This window comes from Podarcis muralis, chromosome 9 (genome assembly GCF_964188315.1).
Source record: "Podarcis muralis chromosome 9, rPodMur119.hap1.1, whole genome shotgun sequence".
NCBI lineage: Eukaryota > Metazoa > Chordata > Lepidosauria > Squamata > Lacertidae > Podarcis > Podarcis muralis.
The window spans coordinates 80422417-80438339 of record NC_135663.1 but is presented as its reverse complement, the minus strand read 5'-3'; the positions used below and the strand labels follow the sequence as shown (position 1 = coordinate 80438339).

General features: G+C 42.3%; 2 protein-coding genes across 9 annotated transcripts in view; one reads left to right on the top strand and one right to left on the bottom strand.

Annotated features, from left to right (window-relative positions):
* The window catches only part of ABLIM2 (actin binding LIM protein family member 2), a 53454-nt gene that overhangs the window by 22898 nt on the left and 14633 nt on the right, over window positions 1-15923 (top strand). For 3 of the 8 annotated variants that reach the window (XR_013394298.1, XR_013394295.1, XM_028743600.2), the window contains 5 exons: window positions 646-792; window positions 1908-2028; window positions 3677-3775; window positions 10481-10582; window positions 12070-12123. Coding sequence is in view for 1 of the 8 variants with exons in the window: in XM_028743600.2 (XP_028599433.2) it covers window positions 646-792; window positions 1908-2028; window positions 3677-3775; window positions 10481-10582; window positions 12070-12123 (523 nt within the window). In the remaining 7 variants the exon portion in view is untranslated. The remainder of the gene's footprint in view (window positions 1-645; window positions 793-1907; window positions 2029-3676; window positions 3776-10480; window positions 10583-12069; window positions 12124-15923) is intronic. The other 5 variants (XR_013394297.1, XR_013394296.1, XR_013394299.1 and 2 more) reach the window with 5 other exon arrangements.
* The window catches only part of PSMA4 (proteasome 20S subunit alpha 4), a 132946-nt gene that overhangs the window by 105340 nt on the left and 11683 nt on the right, over window positions 1-15923 (bottom strand). The gene's annotated exons all lie outside the window — the stretch shown is intronic.

The window sequence follows — 15923 nt, the reverse complement described above, 5'->3', positions numbered from 1 at the left end:
CCGGATCAGTAGAAAAGGAAAAACACGAAGTGGGTGCTATCGGTATACTGGTAACACCACACTATGCCTCTCTATGCTGTTCCTCAGTGGCTTTATAGAAACATTTCAAAGACAGAGACCAACAATTCAAGTGTAACTTTTAGTTGTACCATAGCAACCGAAGAGAAAGTAGATGAAATTGTCCCTTTTGGAGTATCTCCAGGGACGCGGACTTATAAAAAATATTGGGGGGGCCCGGGAAAGCTCATGAATAATAAATAAGCTCATGAATATGCAAATAAAGTGGCGCCGCCTCCTCGTGAGCGAATAGGGGAGAGCGTGCTGCGCCTATTAATCAGCTCCAAAGGAAATTGGGTGGAGCTTTTGCTCGGGAGGGAGGGCAGGAGGCATGCAGCCCGCCCCTCCCTGTGCATTTTGGGCTGGGGGAGGGGCGGCGATGGCGCTCTGCTGGAGGGGCGCCGGAGATTATTGGGGGGGCGGAGCCCCCCCAAACGAATTTTTGAGGGGGCTCGGGCCCCCTCAAGCCCCATGGAGTCGGCGCCTATGAGTATCTCATAAGTTTCCGTACGTTCTCATTTTCAAACGTGTTGTGATACTTGTTTTCTAAGCTGCCTCTTCACAGCTGTTTCCCCCTCTATTTCTTAGGCAAAACTTGGAGTTGAAATCCTTGATTACAGAGATTTGGCTGCTCTTCCTAAGGATAAAGCTATCTATAACATAGACCGTCCAGATATGATCTCCTATTCTCCATATATCAGCTATTTGACAGATGACAGACATAGTTACGGGGAGGTAATGTGTGTGTTGCTATATATAAGCAAATATTGAGCCATTTTTGTGTGAAAGATTGTATACATGCATGTCATAGTTAAGAAGTATCCCTTGCTAAATTCCACTTCAAAATCTGTTACCAAGCCAAAATAAATTCATGTTTTTGTTACACACGTGATATGATATTGGTGGCTGTATATAGGCAGCTCTTTTTGCTATGTAGATTCTCTTCTGTCTTTCAGCATCTTTCATCTTCATGTCATCCATGTATATTTGTCCCCCACATATAATAACCTCAAACAGTTGTCAGTGTGTGAAATAACACTTTTATAAAGTTTGTCTTAAAACACTCTTCATTTCATTCCATCATACCTCATTCATTAGAAAAATAGAGTGGGTTGTTTTATAATCGTCACAAATTCCCAACACAAAGCCGCAGCAGACCTAGGATGTATGTTTATTCTGAGATACACACATCCCACATTTCCTCTAAGGAGCTTATGGTGACATGTGAGGTTGCACACCCACATCTCCCATCTAGGAATTTCACCAGCTCCAGGCCAGTTTTATTACATAAGCAACATTGATTTGTGGGGTGATGCCTTTGTTTGAAATTGAAAGGACTTAAAAGATGAATGCAATGCAACGTAACTAATGTTTGGTGCTTCTGTGGGAGATGGGTGAGATTGCTGAACATTGCTTCTTGTATAAATAAGGGAGAACAATAAAATATGGGAGGAGGGACATAGAAAGGGCTTCACAAACTCAGCTGTTAAGTAAGAAAAACACACACAAAATGAGGGGATCATGAGAAAGCATAGAAAACCTCTTGGATGCATCCCACAGGCCATGTGTAGCCATCCCTGTTTATATCAGTGCAGTTAAAATGTTCTGTGAATTTATTTAAACTACTGCATTTTTTTCATGTAGGTACCAGGGTAGTAGAGATAGTGTGACAATAAAGTCTAGGTGGTTTGTTGTTTTTTTAGCGTTGCTTTTGTGTCTTTGGAACTGAATAAGAAACATAATTGTGAAACCTGAAGTTTGGATGGCATGAGTGCAAAATGTGGTTGATTGTAAGCTTCTTGAATGTTCATGTTTTTTCTGCCCTGATGAGTTCCCTCTCTCATCCTTAGGGTGACCAAGATGACCGTTCTTTCAAGCAGTACAGGATATCCAGCCCTAGTTCTACTGGCTCACTTGGCTATGGCCGCAACACCCCAACCTCTCACTCTCCTCAGAATTACAGCCGACCAGGTAACTGACGAGCAGCTGTCCTTTACAGACTCTCATGGCTTTCCTGCTCACCTTTGACCTGTGGAAGAGGAGACAGTCTTCCTTTTTAGATGTACCTTGCACAGAAATAACTGCAATTTCAGGATCACTCTAAAATTTATTACAAGGTGTTTATATTTTGTCAAATACTGCCATCCTGAGAGCATTAAGCTCACACACTTCAAAATCCATGGGATGTAACCTTCATGCAGCCGTTGAAGAATGGCATCATTGGGCCTGCACACTCATGTGAGCAATGAGGGATTTATGGAAGTCTTCTAGAAGACTTCTAGAATATTAAGCAGCCCCCCTCCTTTGGTAGCAGCTCTCCCCAAAGAACATGTTCACTCCACATCCTCCTCCTACACAAAGTCAGTCCTCACTGGATTAAACACTCTGATTCAGGGCTCCACTACGAGAACCCCCAGGTGCACTATTATCCTTTCAGGGAAGCGGGAGAAGAGTAATGTTTTCAGTAGGATTTATTTGTCATCCAGAAGACAAGATAAATCCATCTCTAGCAATAATAATAAATATATTGATATGTCACTTGAAAGGACCAGGTAAAATATGTTGGGTAAGCACCACCAAGACCCTCCTACAATATACCCAATCCGGAAAAGTTATTTTTTAAACTGTGGTCTCCAGAAATGAACCTAATACAGTGTTACCTCGGGTTACATACACTTCAGGTTACATACGCTTCAGGTTACAGATTCCACTAACCCAGAAATAGTGTTTCAGGTTAAGAACTTTGCTTCAGGATGAGAACAGAAATCGTGCTCCGGTGGCGCGGCAGCAGTGGGAGGCCCCATTAGCTAAAGTGGTGCTTCAGGTTAAGAACAGTTTCAGGTTAAGAACGAATTAAGTACTTAACCTGAGGTACCACTGTACTCCAAATACAGTTGTGCCATTGCTATAGGAAAGAGAATGGTATTTTCCCTTCTGAGGCCTGGAAGCAAACTCCTGTTGAGACAAATTAAAGGTGCTTCCAGACATGGGTGATTTAGCAGCCCCCAGTAGTCGCTGTTCTGCTTTTATCTGGAATTGAAATAACAACTGTGGTTCCAGACTGTAGGCAGGTGGGCAGTCCCCCTTTCCCCAGCCCTAAATAAAAAACTGTGTGTTACAAGCAACACAAATTGTGTCATGTATAGATAGGTTTCAAAGTTACATACCTGGGTGTGGATGCTGAGTTGCCCATCTGGGAAATGGGTGATGCCTTGGCAGAGGAAGCCAAAGTACTGCTTCAAGACTGTCCAGACCCACCCTCAACACCCCTCCCATACGTAGGCAGAACAACGGCTTAGCAGGGTAGGGGTGATTTTCCTCACACAGCTCCTGCTGTAACACAGTCTGAACTGTGGTACGCTCTATAGGTTCATTGAAATGAATTCTCTACTTCCAAGTCTTAGAATAGAGTTTCCTGCTTCTCAAGAGATGTTGCGCTTCTGGCTTCACTGCTATTCCTCCTCAACTCATCCCAATCCATCCTAGTGCAAACAAACTTTTGCATTATTAGTATGACAGTTTTCCTAAATTGAAAAGGTGTCATTGCTGTGAGTGTTTTGTAGCTTTCAGTAAGCAAATGAAGGAGTTTATTTTCATTTAACTTTCTGTTGCCCCCTAGCTGGTACTCAGACTCTTGGTACCAGTAGCTGCATCTCCCTGCCCCAACACACAAGCCTTACATCTACATTCAGGCATCATTACATCCCTTTCTTCAAAGGTAAGGCCCAGGAATGCCATTTGTGATGTGGTTACTGTAGACATCTCCAAGTGTGTTTTGCTGTTGTGTTTGCATGTCTCTCTAATAGATAATTTTCTCTCTCTAACTTTTGTTGCTATTTCTTGCTATAAATCTTTTCTTCTGCGGGTACTGATTGATTACTGAAGGCAAAATTATTTAACTTCACAATATTACAGACATTTACAAACATGTTTATTTTTATTTTTTTGTCAGATCAAATGTACAAAGCCCATGGAAATATGAATGGCTAAATCAAATATCTACCCAAAATTATTTTTCCCTACCTTTCTTTTAGACAGGTATCCAGTCTCCAACATTGCTGCCCTCCTTTCTAATTTCCAGTTCATTAGTTTATAACCTTAGGCCTTGCATCAGTTGGGTTTGATCTCCTGAGATGTGTACTGTGTATAAAATTGGGAACATCTTGCAATATTTCACAAAAGCTTTGATTGATTCTGTGTGTATGTGAGTGTGTTTGTGTGTGTTTGTGTAGAGAGAGGGCAAGCAGGAAATATGTGCTGAGGAAATCTTTAGAATCCTTTTCTCCTGTGTATTACCTAAATAGTTAAAACATTGGAGGTGTTTAATAAAACATTATTTCTTCCACAAAATTGCTAATTTTATTGATAATATAACATACAATGGGAAGCTTAAGAAGGCAACAATAAGTGAAATGGCATAAGAAACAGGAAAGAAAATAGCTGTTTTTAGGAAAAAATGCTTAACTCTTATCAATGTATGAAATTTGTACCATATTCCACTAATCAGTAGATAAAAGCAGCCTAACATGCTTGTCATACTCTTATATGCTGAATTTTTAAATCTTGAGTGAAGACGAGTTTCTTTGTTGTGCATTAGAGCAGTACTATTATCTTGTGAGATGAACCTAACCCTTCAGCTAAAAGTTGGTGAAGTTTCATTTTAAGGAATGTATTCCTGGCCTTCTTGGCAACCTACCACAAATATTTGAGCCTCTTTCTTCTAGAAGCACACTCTTGTCAGTTTGGCACATTTTTCAGTGTAGACGACTTCATGAAACTCGAGGCTTTGTGCTGTTCTGCACGTCTGCACACAATGAATTTGTGGATGTTAACCTCTTACTGTCTTTGGGAAGTAGCAGTCCAAGTGGCAGACTCTAATTTCAAAGTAGTAATCCAAGTAAAACGAATAGGTTTGTTCAACTCAAGGATGAGGAGCCTCATGGAGTGGCTTGAGTGATGCCACGAAGCTGGCTTCCCAGCTGCTGCTTTCCGGAGCATGTGGGTCAGGGTGGTGGCAAGGCCACGATGGCTGCTTCTGGCCACACCCCACATGCCCAATGCCCTCGTCTGCTGTTGCCTGACTGGAATGTGCCCTTGAACTGTGATGGTGATGCTTCTTGCTTGCCTGGATGGAGAGATGTGTGTGTTGTGGAGAGATGTGGAAACCTCTGACTTTGCATGGCTGGAATGTAGCCTACTGTACAAAGGTAAGAGTAACATACACTACCCTTCTCCCTTTGCCTCTGGCCCTCACACTGGTTGGAAGGCCTTGCAGCGTTGCCCGCAAAGGGGTACAGTTCTTAGGCCTAGGAGGGTTCCCGGTTCAACTGTTAAGTAACTGAACATGGACGGGGGAGGGGAGAGGGCAATTTTCCTGGGAACAAAATCACAAATACCCTCCAGCACTCAAAAGTTGCTGTATAGCAGGGGTCAGCAACCTAAGGCCCATGGGCCAGAAGCAGCCTGCGGAGGTCGTGTATTAAACCGGCGCAGCGTGGCACAGAGACTCGCTTCTGCGGCGCCGAAAATCACGTCTACGCAGACGCCAAAAATTGCGGGCACGCACACAATCCAGCCCACGGAGGGATCTCTGCGAGACCAATCTGGCCCAGGCAAGATAAACCTTGCTGACCCCTGCTGTATAGGAATGGACTAAAGCAGATGCAGGAAGATTTCAGGCAGGCTCGTCCTACTCTAATTTTTAATTAAAGACTTAGGGTCCAACAAATGCCATCAGTCACAATTACCTAGGTTGTAGGTGACTGACAAGTACAAGATCAGATCCATCTCTGAGCTGCTGCAGATCAGAAATCCTAAAATCTTCCCTCGAAATGATCCAAGATAGCTTCACAAAGACCTAGTCAAATAGTGCTGCTTTTCTCTAGTTTGCAACTAATTACTGACCGAGATATGGTGGCAAAGGCATGCTACCTCCACCCAAAGAGAAATATAGAAGTTTATTGTTCATGGGCAGAGAATCAGCACTACCATTACACCCAGATAGCAAAAGGAATAAAGACACCTGGTTTTGTGCTGTTGAAAGTATTTCTGGACTGCCCATCAATATAATTCCCCGGGACAGTTTCTGAAAACAGTTGTAGGTTTAAATGGGGTGCGTTTCTCCAGCACGCAAAGGAAAGCTCCCCCCCCCCTTTAGTTTTTAGCAAATCCCTCTTGTGAGCTTGAGTGAGGACCAGGAATGCAAAAACAGGGTCACCCTTCCCTCTCATTTGTCTGTGGGGGTACTATTGTGGAAAGACCAAAGGGCAGTACAAAATACATTTATTCAGGTCTGGCCTTTCATTGGCCTCTTGCTCGTTACATTAAGCTGAAGAGGGGGTGGGAATCTAATTTGAATGTAGTATAATTGATGTGATGAATATTCATACTTTATCTCATATACACAAATAGGAAACAAGGGGGAAGTCAATGCTGCGGTTTATGCATGCCAGGGATTTGAGAAGAAGTTTGTGTTCATGCGCACACATGCGGTCATGCTTCAGTATCTCATTGTAGCATCACACCAAGAAACCAAATCAGGATGCAAAGGTGAAGCTGTGCAGCTAAGGCCTGGCCCAACTTTGAGATCTGTGGGTCGCAGTAAATGGATGCCATTACATGCCACAGGGAAAGTGGGGCAATATCCGACTTTCAAATGAAACAAGTCACCAGAGGATGAAGGTGCTATATTCTCCTACCCAGAGCCACATCCTTCCCATTCATCACCATGGCAGGTCTTTGGAAGTGAGGCCATGCACGTAGGGAACAAAGTGACCAGATTGGGACATTCATGTGAGAGTGAATGAACATGACCATTCCACCCAAGGGCACATTTAGTTCCCACCTCACAGGTGCCCCTGCGCTGCACTCTCACATAAGACAGTGGCTACCACCCCCTACTGGCTGTAAAATTTCTGCCTTTGAAATTGCGTCCTGGTGGGTAAAGCTAAATCAGTAGAAAAGATAACACACACAAAATTGCAACTGAAACAGTTTATTGAAGCACAGTCCACACAGCAACAGCAGAGAAATAGAAAACAAAGCAAATAGATCCCAATCATTCTGAGTTACATCATATTCAAGCATCCTAAGATGTTTATAGCTATCAGTGTCCATAGCAACCAGAAAAGGGAGTTAGGGAGGGAGGGCAAGGAGAGACATAAAGAAACAGAGAATGAAAGCTAATATAGAAGACTTTATCTCTACTTTCTCCTGGGCTTTTTATACTGATCCGAGGTGGGGCCAGATCTTCCTACATTGCTCAGAGGTGGATGTAGAACTTTTAACTCTCTACATTTTAAGGAGAGTTAGTTAGTTAGTTAGTTAGTTAGTTAGTTAGTTAGTTAGTTATTCAGTTGCTCCAAAATTAAAGGAACACAGTAGCTACCTAAATTTATATATTTACTTGTGAACTGGTATGCAGAACCCTTTAAGAAACCCTTTGTATATCACCTGCATCTGCCTTGAAATACCTAACTCTTGACACACAATGAATTCCCTATGGGTAGACACAGAAGGGCTCCAGGAGTTTGTGTGAACTTAGAAAGTTTCCTAATGCATGCTCAACACTCTGCTGCAGCTGCACATTGCACAGTACTGGTGGCAGGTTCTCTGTCTCTCGCTTTTCCTAGTAAAGCATCCATTTATTTATAAAAGTGAGGTATTAGCATATTACCGTATGTTCACTTGTGTTTTAAGTGGTATCAAATTGGCATAAGGAAGAACTTAAACTCCAAAATAAATGAAATCTCGTCCCTATGCAAAGGATGGAAAAAGCAGAAGCAAATTTTACAAGCTTTCTCCCTACTCTGCCCTTCAGCCATAGAAGTAAAATTGACCCAAGGCTGATTTTCCTATCTTATAGATATAATTCATGTTCATTGGAAGAGTGGCGGGTCCCCTGGCCAAAGTGGAAATTGGATAAATTTGATAGGCTTGATATCTAGAAAGAGGCGCATCTCTTTATAAACTCACTGACCTACACTGCAGCCTTTGCCAACTTGGTGCCCAGATGTTTTGGACCACAGCTCCCATTACCCTCCTCCCACATGGACATGCTGCTTGGGGCTGATGGAAATTGCACTCTGAAACATCTGGAGGGCACTGGGTTGTGGAAGACTGTCACAGTGGCTCTGAGCCAACAGAGAGTACGCACAGAGGCCAGTGCTGTGTGAATGCCTTCAATAAGGAACCTGAAAGCAGCTCCTTGATGGAGAATGGGTTGAAATGGGAACCAAATCCAACCCCTCAAAGAGCTGATGGGGGGGGATTACAGGTTGAGGGGGGGAGCTATAAATGATTCAGCAACAGCTAGGGTTATGTCCTTCCAGACTGCCCACAAAACTTTGGCCAGTCCCAAGGTGCTACGTCCTCTCCCAAATAATTTTCATTATTAATTATGGACAATTAATTTCCATAATTGTTCTCCCATTATTTCCATGCTAAAGTGGTTTCTCCAAATTAGCATCAGTTGCGTAGTATTTAGAATGTCCAATCAGCTTTCGGTTGTTTAATAATAGTTTAGGTTTCTCGCCCCCCCTTTTTTAAACTTTTTTGTTTCCTCAGCTATTTTATAATGCCATAAAAAATGCCACTGATAATTGGTTTATGTTACAAGATGATTTGAAGGAAAAGAGGAAATGAATGTATACATACTAAATAATACATTTTACATCATAATACCTGGAATATGGCATTATATATCCATGACTTGATAATACAACACACACGTAAAATAGTATGGAGATCAGAGGGTCGAGAGGGGATTATAGGGGAGACAAAGTAGAATTTATGACCAGTTACATCAGCAAAGCTATATTCCCACACTCTGAAGATTTGCTTTAGTAAATCTAGCCTCTAGCTCTGTGTGTCATGAGACTTTCTGTGAACTGGATTTCCCATACTGAAAGCAGTTCCCCCAAAAGCTGTGACATAAGAAAATTCCAGTTTTGTAAATAAAGTTGTTGGGGTGTAGCTGTTCATTACATTGTTTCCAAAACTGTAATATTGTACTATTCTATGAAAAAGCAGTTAATTAACTGCAAGGAGATGGAGGAACAATATGTGGAAATGAGACAATTTTTGATATATTCACCCGTGTCTGTTTACTTCAGGTTCAAAGAATTCAAAACAAATGTCACAAGAGAGGCCTTTCAATCTGAACCATTAAAAAGAGAAAAATATCATGTCCGGTGCCAGGAATAAAGCAATATCAAAATGCAGACAAAATATTTTGCAGAGAATAAACCCACTGTTTCAGTTAAGATGGTGTTAATAAAATTTACTTTAAAAATGCATTCCTTTTTTACATAATAAACAGGAAGGAATTTGTAACAAACCTAAGAAGCGTACATGTCACAAATCTAAGGTGACTATGGCTAAAACTGAAAATAAAAAGTAAAGCGAAAACATAGGAGGGAAAGCGAAATCCATATAAAATAATCCTAGGCAAGTAGGAAGCCCCTATAAAACTACCTGTCATACATAAATTTTTAAAGGTGGGTGGGGCCAGGATTTAGGGGTGGGGGCTAGAAAAAAGAGAGGTAAGAGAGAAAAGCTGGGAGCTCATCGAAAAAGATGAAGGCTTAATATAATGGGAGCTAATCATTCAGTCTATAGTACTCTCAGGGTTTTACACGAAGGTTTAACCTTGTCCAGTTATTTCTTAATTGATCTTCCTTCTTACTCTAATAAGCACTGATAGCTTTGCCTCCTGCATGCACTGCCTACCAGCTTCAGTAAATGCTTCACTGATGCTTTGTGAATTTGCTCTGCAGCTCAATAAGGAGTTTCTTCACCTCAGCAATTATGCTGCAGCTTTAACTGGATCAAGTGGGCGGTGGGTTCAGAGCAGGGATAAGAAACTGATCTAGAATCCAGTGAAAACTCAGGTCAGATGAAAGTGTGGACAAGCCCTTACTTCCAAGATGTTTGACCCAGACTAGCTCTCTCTCAAAGGAGAGTTTAGGGAGCCCCCACTAGTTTGAAGAGTTGTCACTCAGGCAGCCTCACACATTCGTGGGGGCTGATAGGTTTTGGGAGAGGATGCAACTCTGATGATAAGATCTGTATGTGGTGCAAATGATGTTGGGCTAAACTTTTAGTGAAGCCATTTCCTACCCTTCTGCATAGCCAGTTGTTAACAAGTACAAAATCTTAAATACTTTCCTATATAGGTTTTAAGATGTGAGCCATAGTGCAGTATTGCAGATACTTACAGAATCAGAAGCTGCTGGGATGTTTGAAATAATCTGGGGCTTCCTAAGCCATTGTTGGTTGGTTTTTTGTTTTTGTTTTTGAAGAAAATGTTGGATTAAGAAGTCATTTGAAAAAGCTTTTCTTTTATGCTTGAATTTATCTCTATTTTGCTTGCCATTTTTTGTTTTATATGCTTTTTGTTTTTGTTTTGCTCTTCCTCTTGGAGGCAGTGAAAGTGGTCGAAGCACTCCAAGCTTATCCATGTGCTCAGACAGCAAATCTTCATCATCGCTATATCAGCAAGCACCTAGACATTTCCATGTCCCAGGTAGGCATTCATTGCTTTGTCTTAATCTTTAATTGCCATCATCTGTAATGCTTGCGTGTATAAACAGTAGACAAACAAATTTATTTTTATATAAACCAAAAATATTTTAATGCTACTCTTAATTGCATTTTATGCCTAATATACAAATCTTAACTTCCATCTATTAACAACAATTTTCTAGGCCATCAAATTAAGAGCCAAACTGGAATATTTTCCCAGTTTGCTATCCAAGCCATCTTTTCCTTTGCTTGCAAGCATCTGGAATCCGATTTTTATTGGGGCAGCAGCACTGGGGTGCCTCTTCTTACCACGCAGTTTCCCTGATTTAAGTCACACTCGCTTTGCTTCCTACAAAGAACAAAGTGAAAAGAATTTTGGGAGATCTTAAAATCACTTCTGGTTGGGAGAGCGCAAATAACCTCTAGTTTGGCCTTTAATACTTCAAACTGGGCCTGTCATGGCAACTTTTAAACACAGAAAACAATCAGATCTCATGCATCGCATCCAGTTTAGCCCCAAGTCCTATTCAGGCCTTATACTTGTGTGTAAAACCATCGCATGAGCAGAGAGGGAGCTGCGTTGACTAATCCGCCTCATGCTATATGCACAAGAGTAGCTTCTCCCTCTCACATCCTCACATACAGCGTGAACATCAGCTGGGAGGCATCTGGAGCCCTGAGTCACTTAGGACTCTGGCAAACTTTTTTTTAAGGACTTAAAGCTACTGCAAAAAAATGGTTTGGAAAAAATTGATCAGAGCTGGTAATTAATTAATTAATTACATTAATGCTGGCTGGATGAACTGGATACCATAAAGATAGCTAAATCTTTTAAATTCTCTTAAAGGAATGAGTAACTTTTACAAAAGTATATCAGATGACATGTCTCCCAGATATTTACATTGCATTGTGTATACTTTCCATACAATCTGGAAGTCTGAACAATCCAGATAGAAGCTTTCGCGTGATACCTCCCTGCAGATATTCATGTTGTATGCACGGTCTGTATGACGTTGGGGGTGAGTCTGTTCACATCTTGGTTTTACATGTGAGTTTTAACAGCTGAACAAGCCTTTAGCTGCATTAGGAATATGGGAACATTTCAGCCACATTTTTTAAAAATGCATTTTATCATAAAAAGAAATATGAAAGAATTGAGCATTCATTGCTCAGCCATCTTAAGTACACTGCAGAAAGGTCGCACGTATAAATAAATCTTTTGCTGAGTTGATTCCTAACTTTTTGCTCCATGGTCAGGAAATCTGTATACACAGGGAGTCCTTAGAGGAGTGCAAATCTCCTTCCATGAACACAGCAACAAGTTAGGAACCAAGCCAATGCTAATGTCTCATTTATTTATATGCTCAAAATTAAGCAATACATTACTCGATATCTGGGGTGGTGGTGGAGGTATTTGATAAAGAGGAAGCATATTTCAACCGCTTGCTTACTGTTTGGGTCTTCTTCTTTTTCTTTCCTTCTTCTCAGACACTGGAATAAAAGATAACATCTATAGGAAACCCCCTATCTACAGACAGCATGGTACAGTCTGCTTTTCTCTGCTGCCGTGTGGTCTAGCCAGGTCCTTTTCCCTCCTTATGCATGTTTACCTCTGAGTGTGTGCCACCACTCTCTGCTCATTTGTTCCTATCACTATTCCGCTTGCTTGCATGAATGTATGTCCAGGCAGACGGGATCTTATTTCTTTGTTACTGGGCAATCTTGGACACTGGTCTGGTCTCCCAAAGATCCATCACTATTGTGTCCTACGCCTCCAAGGGTGGTTTTGTTTGTTTGTTTGTGCTTTTTGCAAAACAGTACAGTACATTGTTAGTGGGATTCACCTGGATTGTTGGCTTATATTTCCCTCTTTTCTCTTAACAGTGCCTGCTGTAAAATATTTTACAGTCATGGCACCGTAAATTGCCTTTTAATTCCTGTATGAGGTATCCTGTTTCTGCTGCCAATTCTTAGCAATTCTCTGCTACAGAATGCAGTTTAGAGTTTGCCTGGAAACATCTTCAAACATCTTCCTGACAGTAAGAGCTGTTTGACATTGGAATTTGCTGCCAAGGAGTTTGGTGGAGTCTCCGTCTTTGGAGGTCTTTAAGCAGAGGCTTGACAACCATATGTCAGGAGTGCTCTGATGGTGTTTCCTGCTTGGCAGGGGGTTGGACTCGATGGCCCTTGTGGTCTCTTCCAACTCTATGATTCTATGATTCTATGATCTTATGATCTTAATGGGGATTAAAGTGTAAAAAAATAAATAAATCATGTGGCACGCATGAGGAAGTGAAAAGAATTGGGGAAATGACTGTCAACAAATGCTGCTGTTGACAAAACCGTCGAGAGGCTGAAACAAGGTGACAAGGAAAGTGTCAGGGTCAGGCCAGGTCAGATCCACTTCAGGGTCTCTTTTGCAGATGCTAATGCTCAAAGAAATGAATGTGCGCTGGCAGGGAAGGTACATATATAGGTTTGTTTCAGATACTGGAACAAATGAGCCTAGGCCAAAGGCAGAGCTGGATGCCATGGTGCTCACCACTCCCCCTGCCTTTGCATCTGAAACAGGGTGATGTTGTTCTCCAGCTCTGGGTCCTGGAAGTCAGCTGTTAGAGGTAAGGCTGTGAGCTGAAATCGTGACAAGGCAGCATTATGGAGAGGTGCTAGCAAGCAACTTGCTCTGGCCGGGGTTGAAAGTGAGTGGAGGCCTCTTAAGCATCTCTCCTCCAGTCTGCCTCTTCTAGGCTTTGCTGCCCTGTGGAGAACTAGGCCAGGCCTCTGCTCTAAAGATGGGCACTTCCCCTGTGCTCCTTGTGTTTTCTTCCTGCTGCATTTCCTGTGCTCTTGGGGTTGGTTCGTAGCGTGGGAGGCACTCGGATCCTCTGGCCCATGAAAGCACCATGAGGGAACCGATGCTGCCTTTGATCACCAGTCAGGAACCTAGCATAGCCGGTGAGACCATAGCCTCCAACTTAAGTATCCTGAGCACTGCTGGAAACTGGGTTCATTATATGGCCAATTCAGAGACAAATGCCACCCCACTGGTCCCAGCCATGTGTAGAAAGAGATGGTGTCACACAGGGTTTGGGATAACTTCCTCAGGCAGGCCTCTCAGGCAGGTCACAAAGTCCTTCTTCAAGCCCTAATAGGAAGGTGATGAAAGGATGTTTTTGTTGTTCCTGTGCCTCAGGACAACCCGTTGTTTTTGTGGATCTCTTGAAGCTGTAATGGGTCTTGTGGAGCTAATTGGTAACTCTGATCAGGAAAGATGCACATCAGATTACTCCAAAATCAATCATGCACATGAAGGGGGAGCATGTCTCACGTACATATGAAGGTACATATAGTGCAAAAGATAACAATGGATTATCTTTCAATGGATTAGCGGCTTGGAACCATCAGAGATGTCAGCAGCATTTCTAACTAAAGTAGAAAAATATTGGTGGAGCTCCAGTGAATATTTAGACTCTCTACCAAAATGCAAGTTCATTGTAGTTATGAGGCAAACATCAAAATGCATTAATCAGTTGTTGAATTCTGCATTATTCACCACCTTTTCCGCATGCTAGATTTTTGCCTTGTGTGACACAGATAAATCTTGCATATAAGCCACACATCCCAGTGAGGTCACTCACTGTTTGCTTCCTCCCCATTTTCTTCTTGGCCTATCCTTACATAATAATGTGGTATTCTGAAGATTCACATTGGTGACCTATCTGTCAGGATTCGTAGAGATACAAGGCAGGTGTGTTGTGCTAAGAGAATAAAAGTCTGTGCTTCTGTTCATTTATCTGAAAACTAATAAATACTAGAGAAAGCTAATTACATGATATTTGCCCTGTGGTTTATGGAGCATTAGGGGATGGTTAGTCCCTCTGGTGTAGGGACATGCCATGCTCCACCTTTGGTCCCCACCCTGCACTCAGCTCTCACCTGAGGCTCCTAGGAGCTGTCAGCAGGTGACAGCAGCTGCACCCTGAGAAACGGCTTCAACTGGTCAGCTAAACCAGATGGGGGAGCTGATGGGTCTCAAACCCTTGGTGAGTTAGGGAGTTCCCCTGCATGTGAAGACAGGCTCTAGCAGATAGAGCAGACAAGACCAAGAGGGGGTCCAAGAGTCAAGAAGGCGGTTTCTGCTCATACTGTAACAGGAAGTGAGGAGCAGATGGGGCTCGTCAACCTAGGAAGGGAGCCCATCTAGGAAAAGGAATACTCTGCAAAAGCTCTGCTGCTTTGTGGGATATCTTCAGGAGGAGCAAACCCTACACAAATCTGAGTGGAGTCCCTAGGACAGTTGGGTGGCACCTTGTATGCCTCCTTCCGGCAACTCCTGCAGCCACCTGTTTCCAAACGCATTGCTTTCCTTTTCCCCCTGCGAGGCAGAGAGGGGAGCCTTATAATCTGGGCAGCCCAGGACTTCCATACACATTGCTCAGGCTTGTATGCTGGGGAGCTCACATCAACGGAGTGTTTTGACTTCACCCCCAGAGACGCACTTCATTGTCTCTCAGGACAGACGAATGCCAACAAGGCTTTATTGTTGGAGACATAAAAGTGTTTATATATTTTGCTATAGCACACAATAAATTACTGTAAGGAGGTTAGTGTGATCTAAATATTAATCCCAAGTGTAGACACATGTTTCAGACTTTCAGACACATGGCTGAAAGACATAGGGAAGGATATAGGGCGGATTCAAAGCATTTGCTAAACCTCTGAAAAATGAAGACAGCTTTTAAAAATGAGGGAAGTGAAGACACATTATTTATGTTAGAGTTGGTGGCTTGGATCCAGGCTTAATCATGCTTCAACAAGTAAACCCCTTGAAATTAATGACTAGCTTAGATCCCATTGATTTCAGTGGGTTTACTCTAAGCATTATTAAGTCTGAAACCAACCCTGCATTTCTGTAACACAGAACAAGAGCGGTTCAGTCCCCAGTGCATCAAATGGTGACAGTTGCCACAAGAAACAGTTAATCAGTTGTGGGAATTTGTTCTTTACTGTTAGCTGAATGAACTGGATGCACTCAAGATGGCTAAATCATGCATTGTCATAAAAGGATAAGAGTCCATTGCAGTATGTTTATGAAACTGGATTAGATGACATGTTTCGAGACATTTCCATCACATTGCATCTGCTTTTGAGTATTCCAGTTACTGTGAGCATAGTCTTCCAAAGTTGTGGTTATGACATGCTGTCAGTTTTGAATCAACCCAGATCATGTCAACAGAGAAGGATGTTGCTGGTGAATTAGAGCTCAGGTAAACATGGCATGATCAGTATCTCCTCCTGTTATTTCAAAGCAGCCATGGTGGTGGAAATCGAGGGGTGGGACC